The sequence below is a fragment of the Ictidomys tridecemlineatus genome, chromosome 4 (assembly GCF_052094955.1).
Source record: "Ictidomys tridecemlineatus isolate mIctTri1 chromosome 4, mIctTri1.hap1, whole genome shotgun sequence".
NCBI classification, from domain to species: domain Eukaryota; kingdom Metazoa; phylum Chordata; class Mammalia; order Rodentia; family Sciuridae; genus Ictidomys; species Ictidomys tridecemlineatus.
Genome location: NC_135480.1, coordinates 61,148,159 through 61,160,913, shown reverse-complemented (window position 1 = coordinate 61,160,913; position 12,755 = coordinate 61,148,159). Strand labels below are relative to the sequence as shown.

Genomic DNA, 12,755 nt, shown 5'->3' with positions numbered 1-12,755 from the left:
CCACCACACGCTTCCCAAGCTGCCAAATCAAATCAGCCCCTGCACCCGCGCCAGGCTGGCATGGCGGCCAGCAGCTGACGGGAATGAAGCCAGGCTCAGAATATCCCGCCGCCTGTCCGATGCTGGGCACGCTTGCTGGTGGGGGCAGGGAGGGGCAGGAGCCTGCACACAGCCCCTGGGCAGCGACTGTCAGAGAAACTTAAGAGTTTCTGGAAGCTGCTTGGGTGGTGGGCTTCAGAGAAAGAGAAAGTGGGTCCCTGTGTGTCTGCCAAGGCCTGTGGCAGCATCTCCACTGCCAGCCTTCAAGGAGCTATGGAAGTGATGCGGGCGGGACACGGGGTGGGCCTCTTACAGGAGCCCAGAGGACTCGTGCCAGGCACTAGGGGTGGCGGATGCCACTTGAAATCACATTCATTTGGGGTTTGCAGCACCTCTGGGCTGAAAGCCCCTTGATTGCCTGTGAACCAAATGTCCAACCCACTGTGGAACCTCAGAGACCGTGCAAGGAGGACATAGATCCTGCTTCATAGATAGAGAAGCTAAGGCTCAGAGAGGGCTGGGGGAGTTCCCTGGAGAGATGTGGAGGGGTCTCAAGAGGGGTTAGGATGTGGTCATTTCCACTCCTTGGGAGTGCTAGGCAGAAAGAAAAATCATGGCTCTATTCTCAGAGTCAAGAAGAAGAGAGTACAGGAGAGCCAGAGAGAGCGGAGGAGGCTACCTGTGGGCTTGCTGGGAGGGCAGGCTGGGGAGAAGGGGAGACGGCCTGGCAGGCCTCAGCCCCTGGCCTTCTTGTCTCTGCAGCCAGCCAGGACCCCCTTGCACAGGAGCCAGAGCCCCCAGGGAGTAGAGACGACCGACTGGAGGTGAGAGCTCAGTGGAGGGAGGAATGGGTGGGCTTGGGGGGGTGGGGGCGCAGGCTAGAGGGCAGTCTGAGAACTGCCCCTGCCCCTGGGAGGACTGGGAGGCTGGAGCCACATCCCAGTCCCAGCCCCAGCCCCTCCACCTCACACCAAGACTATCTCCCCTCACTTTCTATATACTCAGCCTGGGGTTCCCCATCTCTGAGGAATCCTCCTTCCCTCAACTAACCTGGGAGTAATTTCACATCCCTCCCTCGCTGTGGCTTCTCTGCCCTGAGCATGTCCTGAGCTCCTCTCTTCTCCATTCCTCCTGCTGCTGGGTCCTGTCCCATCAGCTCCCCTGGACTCACAGGTGGCCTGCTTTCAATTACTCCATCTTTATGTGGGTGCCAGAGGATCCTTCTAATACAAAAACCTTAACTTGTCATTCTCCTGCTCACAGATTCTCAGTGCTCCCACCAGGACCCCTCAGAAGCCCCAGTTTGGCCACAGTCCCCCTAAAGGACTCCTGCCTCCCCCCCCCCCAAAACCACTGCTGCTTGTCCCTTCCCCTCCTTGGCCTACTAAATCCATCTGGGCTCTGCTCTAGCCTCCCTCCTCTGGGACATCCTCCCTGCTCCTCCATCACCTCCAGACCCAGCTGGCTCATGCTCCCTCCTCTGAGCTCTCCTGCCTGGCAGTCGGATGCTGGGGCATTCTGCTGTCTGTTGCCCACTGTGTGCCACTAGCACCCTGTTTTCTCCATTACATGACTCCATGTGTGTGTGTGTGTGTGCTTATCTTCTCTGCACTGTGAGCTTCTTGAACCTGGACACTGTGCCTTTTTCATTCCTGAGTCCCCACTGACTCCATGGGTGCCTGCTACAGGGCTTGGTCAGTGTATTTCCACTGATAGGAGAAGCGGCTGCCCCAGCCCCTGACCATGTCTTTAGGGTACCTTAAAGAAAACTTTCATGTTCAATGAAGAACAAAAATGTGTGTGTGTGCGCGAGCGTGCGCCTGAGTGCCCAGGCGAGAGAGAATGAGTCCAGAGTCAGCTCACATGCCCTGGGGCCAGCTCAGAGGAGAAGGAAGCTGTGGCCTATGTGTCAGCCTCCTCTGATCTGGGTGCATTAGATACTCTTGTCTAATCTCACCACACCCCTAGGAGGTAGGGACTGCTATTATTTCTCTTTTAGTTTTGGGAAACTGAGACCCAGGGGATGTCCTGAATGAGTCAGGGAATTGCTGAGAGAGGGGAGATGCCCACCTGCACCCTGCCCTCAGGTAAGGTGGGAGGGAGATGCAGCACAGTGTCTGGAGCTGGAGGGGTTCAACAGGGGGGTTCCTGCTGTCCCATGGGACCAGGGCTAAGGATGTCCCTCCCTCTGGGCCTGAGCCCTGCAGCTGGGAGCTGGTGAAGGGAGACAGGGGAGGGCCTGGAGAGTCATTATTAATTTATTTATTGCTATGGCATTCCCCAAGGGGTGGGAGCTCCCCGGAGAGCTGGGACAGATGGTGTTCCTGGGAGCCGGCAGAGTCTCAGCAGCCTCGGCCAACTGCCAGGGAAGGCTGGATTTGTCATCTACCCAGGAAGCCACTAGGGGAGGGGGATTTGGAGAAGCTGAGACCCTCCTGGGCGATGAGGGCTGGGTCCCGTGGGAAGGAGCTCCAGGCTCCTTGCTTGTGCCTCTGTGCAGGGACCTTCTGCTGCTGCTACTGGCCTGCTCTAGCGAGTTCTGACTCCTCCCTACTTCACCAACCTCATGGTCTCCAAGAGGCCTCCCTGGATCAGCCCATTTGCTCCCATCCCGGTATTCTCTCTCTGATTCTCCTTTGTTCCTGTTGCCTCCTGCCTCTGAATCCTAGGCCAAGAGCACATCAGCTCTTGGCTTTGTCCTGCCTCCAACTCCACAGCCGTCCCACAGATGGTCAGTGCTGCCTGGCCTCCTGGCAGGGCCTGCTTTGTTTCTGGGTCTGTCAGCACCCCCACCCTGAGTGCCCAGGCTCATGCTCAGCCCTGCTGGAAAAGAGACAGGATGCCCTTGTGGATTCCCCAGCACAGAAAGGACAGGCCTGGAGAGAGTGGGGACCTGAGAGTATTGCTCAGATTATGGAACAGCTGGAGGGAAAAGAAAGGATAGGGGGAGCATGCTGAAGACTCTCCTGTCACATGGAGGCTGGAGAGAGAGATGGCCTCATAGAGTGGACAGACCATCAGTTAGGGAAGTGTGGGTTCAAGTCTCAGTTTCCCCACTTCCCAAGTGGGTGGATCAGCCCTTGGCCAGCCCAAGCATTAGCCTCCTCACCTGCAAACAGGGATGAGATCCTCTGTTGTTACTGGGCAGATCACTGTTACTGGGCCTTGTACACAGAGCTGTTGGGAGAAGTTATAATAAGTGAGTGTGACTGTCTGGCCCAGTGTGATCTACAGCAGGTCCTCTGAGAGAGCTGCGCTCCCCTTGCTCCCCATCAGGGTAAGATCCTTGGAGCCAGGACTGGGCGGCAACCCCGGGAGACAGGGCATGCTGTGGGGCTGGATTGAGGCTAGTGGATGTTCAACGGGCATGGCACATTCTCCTGGCATTTGCTGGGTGGCAGCCAGAGGAGCAGAGATACTGGCACCCATCCCCACCCAGCGGGTTTGGGTTCAGCACGCCCTCTTGGGATGGCTCCCTGGCTCCTGGCCAGCTGGCCGACTTGGAGGAGGGGCACTTCCAGCTAAGCTTGGGATCCTGAGGGAGAATCCTCTGCATCATTGCTGTCTCTGGAGGTTTGGGCTGAGACAGTTCAAGTTGGAGAGCCGGGAGCATTGCATGGATGTCCTTTCTGAGTTGGATCTCAGGCCCAGACGGGTCTTGGGGGCCCTGGGTTGGGGGTTGGGGAGTGGAAAAGGACAAAGTCTCAAATGCAGGGAGCAGCACTGGTTTTCTATTGCTGCTCTTAGGATAAGTAATGACCACATCCCTTGGCATTGTTCTCTCCACCTGCTGGGCCCCTCGTGTCCACTCCTTGCCCCCAGACAGCCAGTGCTTTGGCCACAGGGCCTTGCTCACTTCCCAGCACATGCCAGTTCTTCTGACTCATCTGTCCTGAGCAACCTTTCCTTGTTCTCCACTCACACTTTTCAAGGGCTAGATTAGATGTTACCTCCACTGTGAGGTCCTCTCAAACAGCTCCTTCCATATCAGGCTGAGTCCGTTTGCACTGTGTTCTGAACCTCACAGCTCCCAAGTTTCCCTGGGGTTTCCTCAGGTAACTTGTTACCCCACTTGGTTATGGGGGTTATATATTCTTTCTCATTTGATTATAAACACCTCAGTCTCCTTTATCTCACATGGGGCCTGATACAGGCCTACTATACAGTAGGTGCTCAATAAAGACCTCTTGAATGAATGAGAATGGCTGTGAGTAGGGTTGGAATAGTTCGAAGAAGGGGTCTCAGTTGTTGGGTTGGAGCAGTCTTGGAAACTTTGTGGAGGAGGTAGCCTTAGGACTGTGAAGGAGGGAGAGTGTCAAAGCCATGGATCAGTGAGGCCCAAAATTGCCTGGGCAGGGGCTGGAGATATAGCTCAGTTGGTAGAGTGCTTGCCTTGCATGCACAAGGCCCTGGGTTCAATCCCCAGCACCCCACACACACACACACAAAAAAAAAAAAAAGAAGAAGAAGAAGAAAAAGATTTCCTGGGCAATCAGAGAGGTCAATGTGGTCAGCTTCGGACAGGACCAGCTAGAGGCAGCAAGGACCAGCACCGGACTGGGAACAGAGAGAAGAATCTAGAACAAAGACTTGGCCCCAGAGGTGCCTGCAGGAGGAAGGCGCAGTGCTGAGAAAGGAGCTCCCGGGCTGGGGTTGTGGCTCAGTGGTAGAGCTCTCACCTGGTATGCATGAGGCACTGGGTTTGATCCTCAGCACCACATAAATATAAATAAAGATATTGTGTCCACCTAAAACTAAAAAAATAAATATTAATAAAAAAAGAAAGGAGCTCCCAAAACTCTGCCTGAGTTGTAGTCTGAGGAAGGCTTGGCCTTTGGGTCAGGAGTGAGACTGAGGCCACCAATGAGTGGGCCTGGGTGGTGGGGTAGCAGTAGGTGAAGTGGAGAAAGGCTTCTCGACCTGTGCATGGGTGGGTGAGCAGGACGCTGCTATGGTCTCCATGGGAGAAGGCTCTGTGCGTCAGTGGGGCATAGGCTCCCAGGCAGGGAGCCCTGTGGAAGTCAGGAAGGACCACTGCAGGTGGTACTTTTCAGGCCATAGTTTAAAATTCTTGAGTGAATGCTCCTGGCTGCCAGCTGTGCCTGCTTCTCCTGGATTCCGCACATCAGTAGCAAGTGGCCTTGATGATGCTCTGTGGCCTCAAGGGAGCTGCCGCCAACAAGTTGGCCATAGCATCTGGCATCCTTGGGAGCCCTGAGGTCCTGCCATCTGTCTGGGCCCACCTGTCAGGCTGCACAGGCCCAGGGTGTGCAGGGACATGCGGCCTGGGGGGCAGGGTAGTCTCAGCTGCCACTCCAGCCTGTCTGTTTGTCTGCCTATCCATCTGTCTACACCCCTGACTGACTGAGGACAAGGAGAGACAGTGTCACGGGGTCTTGCCATCCGCCTAGTCTCAAGGGGGAGGCAGTCAGCTCTGGGACTTACATGAGAGGAAACACAATCTGAGCCAGGCTGTGGGCAGGGCTAGGCCCAGGGACAGCGGCCTCTCTAGAGCTTGCAGCAGACCTCAGAGGGAGGCAAGGACCCACTCAGAGGTGCACCGCAGGTCTGAGGCAGTACCAGGCCAGAGCTGTGGCCCAGAGATGAGGTTCCTCTAAGCGGGCCCCTCCCCCACTGTCCTGCCTGGCCCTTGGCTGTAAACACAGAGAGAACAAGTTCCGTTTCCCGGGAAATATTTATCTCGGGCCGTGTGGGGAGCGTGTGCACTGGCCTCCTCCTGTCCTTCCTGCGGGCCGGCTGGGGCAGGAGGTGAGGGCCCTTGGCAGCTGAGGAGCCTTGGCAGCCCTGGAGGCTATCTGTGGGGCCACCAGCAAGGCCAGGGAGGGGCATTCCCTGAGGACCCTGCACGGGAGGCTGCCTCTGCCTGCTGCTGGCTGGGGAAGGAAACCTGTTTTCTCCAAACCCCACAAACGACCTCCCACTCTCTCATGTTCCTCGGCCCAGCCCTGTCTCCTCCAGGTACCCTTCTCCAAGACTTTGCTCCCGTCTGGTGCTCCCACCTGGGATGACTTTCCTCCTCTTCCTCAGCTGTCAAGGGCTTCTCTGGGGTGACTCCCAGCTCTCACTCTCTACCCCTTTGTCCTCTGTCCACCTTCCACCTTCCCCTCCTCAGGCTTCAGCTTCAGGCTGCATCCCTGCTGGTCTTGTTCAAAGTTGTTCGGGCAGGGTAGGCAGCTTCTTTCAGCTTCCCTCTTGGCAAGCGCAGGCCTAGGCATTCTGAGACTAGGGCAAGGCCCACAGGTCCCTCTCCTCTGCCCATCTCACTGTGACCAACATGAGCCTGGGCACTTGGTGGGATCTAGGTGGGTCAAATGGGGGATGATGGAAAATCCCTTTAGTCCCACCAGGATTGGTCCTGAGGCAGAGGCGGCCGGGGTTCCTGCTGGCCCTCTCCTGGGCTTTGGACTGTGTATCCCAGACTAGACCAGGCCTGAATGGGCCCTGACAACAGGAAATCCTTGAAGGAACAAGCAGGAGCTGAGGACTCTGAGCACAACAACAGGAAACAGGCTTGACACAGGGCAGCAGCTCTGTGACCGTGCGCAGCAGGGGCGGAGGGACCCAGGGTGATGCTGAGGGTGACACTGAGACACTGATTGTGGGACAGTGGGTATTCTATTGAGTGTGTGACACTGAGCTTGTGACATGTGATATCAAGTATGTGACCATGACTTGGCATGCTGTGTGAAGATAGGTTAGTCATTGAATATGTGACCTGGGTGTGTGGCACTCTGTGATGGCAAATGTGGGAGACAGTGGGTGTGCCACCAAGTGTGTGTCATTGGGGGTGATGATGGATGCATGAAGGGTGTGACATCATGAGAATCAAATGCCATGTGCAGTACCAGGTGTGGCTTCAGTGTGGGGCTGGAGTGTCTGACACTGAATGGTGAGATTGAGCGCCACCCAAGGATATGATACAGTGGGATTGGGTGTGCAAACATGGTGTGACAACTGAGTGAAAATTAGTGTGTGATGCACACGGCCCCAAGCCTGACACTGCATGTGTGAGGGTTGTGACCATGTGAAGCGTAAGCACGCAATGCCATGTGTGACAGTGTTGTGGGAAGACACTGATAGGTTCAGGCGGAGAAGAAGCGTGGTCTGAGAGATGGTGTTGAACGGCGGCTCTGGCTGATGAATATGGGGGGACAAGTCAGGGAACAGCGGGGAGGCCATCAGGTCCTTTAGAGTCTCCTCAGAAATGGCCAAGCTTTATTGATGTTTGTCAGGTAGAAATGACCAGACTTGCTGATGACCAAGAAGGTGAACAAGAACAACAAACTGAGGACGGACAATTCCCAGGTTTTTGATTTGAAAAACCAGGTGACAGAATATGGAGAGGAGCAAAGACGGGGATGATCAGGGGGTTAGTGGGGACAGGGGGGAAGGAGGCAGAAATGGAGAGGCCTGCTTTGGACGTGTTAAGTCAAACGTGCAGATGAAGCTGTCCAGTGGGCAGCAGGGGCCAGGCTGGCCGTATATTTAGGAATCCATAGGGGTGGGTAATGTTAATCTGTGGATCTGACTGGGATGATCTAGGGAGAGAACATTGTGACAGAAGAGTGGGGGACTGAGGACTGAGTCCTTCCTGCACACCCCAGAGTGCAGAGAGGTGGTGAGGACAGAGAGCCACCAGGGAGGTGGAGGAGACCAGGAATGTGAAGTTGGAGGCCAAGGAGGGAGAATTGGGGTATAGATGCTGCTAGGCCCTCAACTGAGGTAGGGGATGGGACACTGTCCCTCCTGGGCCATGAGGGTGTGCCAGGCTGGTAAGACCTACTTCAGTGACAGGCGGGGCCAGAAGTCAGACTGGCCTGGGAGGGACAGTGAGTGGGAAGTAAGCACAGCCAGCCTTTGGAGACACTGGTCTCTGAGTGATACAGAGAAGGGGTGGGCATACCTGAAAGAGGGGTGGGGTCCAAGGAGATTAATATTTTTTAAATTGTGGAAATATTTTAAACACACACAATATTGGAGAGAATAATACAATAAACTGCCATATTCCTATCACCCCAAATCAACAGTTGTCAAGATTTGGTCATATTTATTTTATTTCTTCCTCACTTTTTTTTTCATTTTTCTTTGCTTAAGATTCTTTTAAAATGTTAATTATGGTAAAATATATGTAACATAAAATGCACTATTTCAACAACCTTTTCTAAGGGTGCACATTGGTGTTAGTGCACTCACATTGTTCCGCCACCAGTCTCCAGAACTGTTTTCATGTCCCAAACAGAACCTGCAGCTATTGAACAATATTGACCCTGCCCTGGACACCACCAGTTACTCTCTATCTCTAGGAATTTGACCTCTCCAGGTACCTCATGTAATTGGGATTATGAAGCATTTGTCTTTCTGTGACTGACATCTATGTTCACTTACCATAAGTTCATCTGTATTGTAGCATGTGTCAGAATTCTCCTCCTTTTTATGGCCAAAAGACTATTCCATTGTATGTATGGACCACATTTTGCTTATCCATTCATCTGTCCATCAATGGACACTCGGGTTGCTTCCACGGTTTTTCTTTTGTGAATCATACTGCTATGAACATGAGCCAACAAAGATTTGTTTAAGACCCTGCTTTGGGTATATACCTATAAGCAGAGTTGCTAAAATCATATGATAATTCTATGTTGGATTTTTTTTGAGAAAGGGCCATACTGTTTTGCAGGGCATCTGCACCATTTTACATCCCCACCAGCAGAAGACAGGTGTTACCGTTTCTCCACGTCTTTGCCAGTTCTTGCTATTTTCTGGGTCTCTTGATGGTAGCCATCCTAGTGGGTGTGAGATGGTCCCTCACTGAGAGAGAGAGAGAGAGAGAGAGAGAGAGAGAGAGAGAGAGAGAGAGAGAGAGAGAGAGAATTTTAATATTTATTTTTTAGTTTTCGGTGGGCACAACATCTTTGTTGGTATGTGGTGCTGAGGATCGAACCTGGGCCGCACGCATGCCAGGTGAGCATGCTACCGCTTGAGCCACATCCCCAGCCCTCACTGTGTGTTTTTTTTAAAATATTTTAAACTGTAGATGGACACAATACCTTTATTTTGTTTATTTAGTTTTTATGTGGTGCTTGAGTTCGAACCCAGTGCCTCACACATGCTAGGCAAGCACTCTACCATAGAGCCACAACCCCAGCCCCTCTCCCTGTAGTTTTGATTTGCATTTCCCTCAGGATCATTGATGTTGAACATCCTTTCACATGTTTGTTGGCTATTTGTATATCTGCTTTGGAGAAATGTTTATTCAACTCCTTTGTCCATATTTTAAATGAGAGTATTTGCTTTTTTGTCATCGAGTTGTTAGGAGCTCTTCATATTTGCTGGCTATTATCTTCTTAATAGATAAGGGATAAATGGTTTGAAAATATTTTTTCTCATTCTGTAAGTTGCTTTGCTGAAACATTTTAAAGCATCATTATGAAATGATGTCATTTCATAAAAGGTGGATTTCTTTTTCTTTTGAGACTAGGAGGTCCTGGATGATGCTGAAATGTGATAGTGTGATGCAGAGCCAGCATGGTACCTGCATCTGATGCTGTGGGTGACACAGTGGCCTTGGGATTCTGATGTAGGATACTGAGAATGTGGGACACTCTGAATTAGGGTGATAGTGATGAATCATTCTGTGTGGCCCTCTGATACTTGATGTGGGGCTCTGTGGAATCATTGTATATCACCAAGCATGTGGGATGTGCTCTGTGAAGGTGACAGTGATCACGTCCCTGTGTGTCACCTTGGGGTGCATAGTATGAAACAGAGCAAGACACTATGTGTGAATGAGAGGGGCTGACAGTGCTGTGGGTGACGTGAGCACATGCAATCTGAGGGTGATCAGTCCCAGTCTCAGCTGCTAAACGTCAGAGGGAGTTTGGACAACAAACGTCCACCAAGGACAGAAACAGTGTGAGCTGGCACGAAGCCCTCTCCCTTCTCTGGACACCCAGGAAGGTTTCCAGGGGCCGGTGGGAACCTTGATGGGATGTGGTAGGTGCTGATGGGCAGGACCCAGGGTGTGGGGCAACCCTACCTGGGCTCTGACTGTGGCATTTTATCTTTGGAGCCTCAATTTCCTTGAGCATCAAATGGGACTGTCAACAGGACTGCACAAGATGCCCTGTCCTATCCCTCGCTCCATGTCAGTAATCCCCCCACCCACTCACTCCTGCACCCTCTTCTCCTTCGTTAGCCTTCAGCCCAGGTTCCTGCAGCCTCATTCAATTAGGCCTATGCAATTTGCTCAAGAAAAAGCCCCATAATTTGGTTAATCACACCAGTAGAAGATCTGGCCCTGGTGGGGAGGGGGAAGAGGTAGGAGGGCCATGCCAACAACTGAGAGCATGGGTCTCCAAGTGCCTGTCCCTGGACCCCTACAGCCACCCCTCAGGCTCCATTCAGGAGCCAACAGAGTTCAGATGCCTGGTCTTTCAGATGGCAGCCACAGAGGCCTTGAAACCAGAGTCCCTGGGGAGGGCGACCCAGCTCCTCTCTAGGCCTCTGTTTCCCATTTGGACAACGAGGGTTGGGCTGTGAGTCTCAGGTTCACCCAGCCACCTCAGGGTCTCTGCATCTCAGCTCCAGTTCACCCCCTCTCAGGACTTCTGTAGGGCCTCCTGGGTCTTGGGGGAGAAGGGTGGGGGGGGGACAGAGCCCCAGGGGACGTTAAGAGGGATGGGTGTCCTCAGAGTCCCATCTAGGATGTGTCCACTCGGTTCCAGAGTCAGAGAGCCTCTACAGGTGGAGGTGGGAGCAGGAAGAAATCGAGCTGCCATTTCTTCATCACTTACAAGGCCATCGCTTCCTAATTCAGCCTGTACCTCACACAGGGGTGCCAATGGAGATGGAGCGATGCTGACATTGAGCCCACTCCCCTCATGGAGGCTTGCCCCTTGGGGCTGCCTTTTCTCAGAGTGCTGGGTCCCTTTTTTCTAACTAGCACAAGGTGGCCTTGGCCCCTGCAAGCAGCTATCTTAGGTGGTACTTGGATGGCTCCAGTTTAACCTAAATTTTACAGATGAGGAAACTGAGCCCAGGAAATTGAAAGACTTGTCCAATGTGTATGGTATGTGGTGGGCCAGGGAGGTGGCAGATCTGAGGAAGGTGATAGAGGAGGTGACAGGGTGCCTAGGGAGGAGAATTATATCACCCAAATACCAACACTCTCAGCCACACACTCATTCATAGACAAGACCCCAAGAGAAACAAAGCTCACTGCATGCACCAGGCTCACATCAATGTCAATGACCTGATTCACACCCGCAGGGACATAGGCAGTGAAAGCCATGTGCAGATGACCAGGTATGGACGTGGACATAGGATACTCACACATTCACACTCTTAAACTGTCTTCCACAGAAGCACAACCCATATGCTTTCACACAGATGTTTTCCTAGTAACCCAAGGGTCATATTCTGCTGTGGTCACATGGTGTCCCATAGGGACACACCATTATGGACCACATATGCTTAGATCACCAGCCAAGCAAGAACTCCCTACACAGTGAGAGAAAAGGTCAGCCTTGATGAGTATACCCAGAATCTTGCTCTCAAAAAAGCCACACAGAAAGCTATTTTCATTTTCATTTCCAAGATAAAATTCATTTTCAATTGCGTATTATAGGGTCTGAGGACAGGAGGAAGGGCATTATCCTTTCAGGACTCTGGGACTCTAAGAAATCTGCACAGACTCAGACACAACAATCCCACTAAAGTTCCCAGGCTTTTGTCTATCCGGCCTGGGTTGTGTGCACGTGTGCGTGTGAGCACGTGTGTATGCACACATGTGTAATTGCTCTGGCTCCCAGGCTCTCGGGATGCAAGGCGGGAGAGTAGGAGAAATTCCAGAGAATCCGGATGTTTGTTCTATGACTCCTGGGCCCTCCAAAGGCAAATAACTTTGGATGCCAGCCTGCCTGCCTGTACGGGCAGGGTGGGGTAGGGTGTATGAGGAGCCTGCCTCCGTCCCTGGAGCCCCTCTGCCTAGGACCCTGTGCACTGATGCAGTAACTGAGGACTGTGACTAGCTTCCCACAATCTCTTAGGCCATTACCTCCCACCTCTGGGGCTTGGGTCCCTCATCTGAAAAATGGAGGCAGAGGGGAGATGAGACTGGGTGGGATTTACCCTGGTGACCGAATAGAGAGAACCCCTTGGGGCCAAGGGTCCGGAAAAGAAAACCAAAGCTGGAGAGGGGTCATGCAGGGGACCAAGAGGGTCCACGTTCAGGGCAGGGCATGAGCCCCAGAGCCTGCAATGCCTCCCTGCCAACTCCCTCCTTCACTGGCAGAGGACTCTGGGCCTCAGTGCCACATCTGCTCTGGGATCCTGCAGCCCAGCCCCTGGCTTGCTCTGCCAAGGCAAGCAGGGGAGGGAGGAGGTGGCAATGAGTCAGAGAGCCGGGCTGGGGGTTTCCCAGAGGACCAGACCAGGGCTGGACCTGGAAGGACAGGAGAGAAAAGAGGGCACCATATGCAGGAGAGTGGGGAGCCAAGGCCCCAGTGGGGAGAAATGAAGGGGTGAAGAGAATGAGGTAGAGTTGAGCAGAGGCCCAAGCACGCCCAGCCTGGGTGAAGGTAGGGATTCAGATGGGCGCAGCCCCTTGTTCCTTCACTCCTCTAGAAGACTCCAGGAGGGCTGTATAGGCAGCTCCCCGTGGCCCCAAGCTAGAGCCCAGGGTGGGTGTGATGAGC

At 53.2% G+C, this 12,755-nt stretch overlaps 1 protein-coding gene across 3 annotated transcripts in view; it reads left to right on the top strand.

The window, feature by feature from the left end:
- The window catches only part of Pde2a (phosphodiesterase 2A), an 88,321-nt gene that overhangs the window by 39,012 nt on the left and 36,554 nt on the right, over nt 1-12,755 (top strand). For 2 of the 3 annotated variants that reach the window (XM_040284901.2, XM_078046631.1), the window contains one exon: nt 802-863. The exons of the other annotated variant lie outside the window; for it this stretch is intronic. In XM_040284901.2, coding sequence (XP_040140835.2) covers nt 802-863 — 62 coding nt within the window. The remainder of the gene's footprint in view (nt 1-801; nt 864-12,755) is intronic. 3 annotated transcript variants of the gene reach the window in all.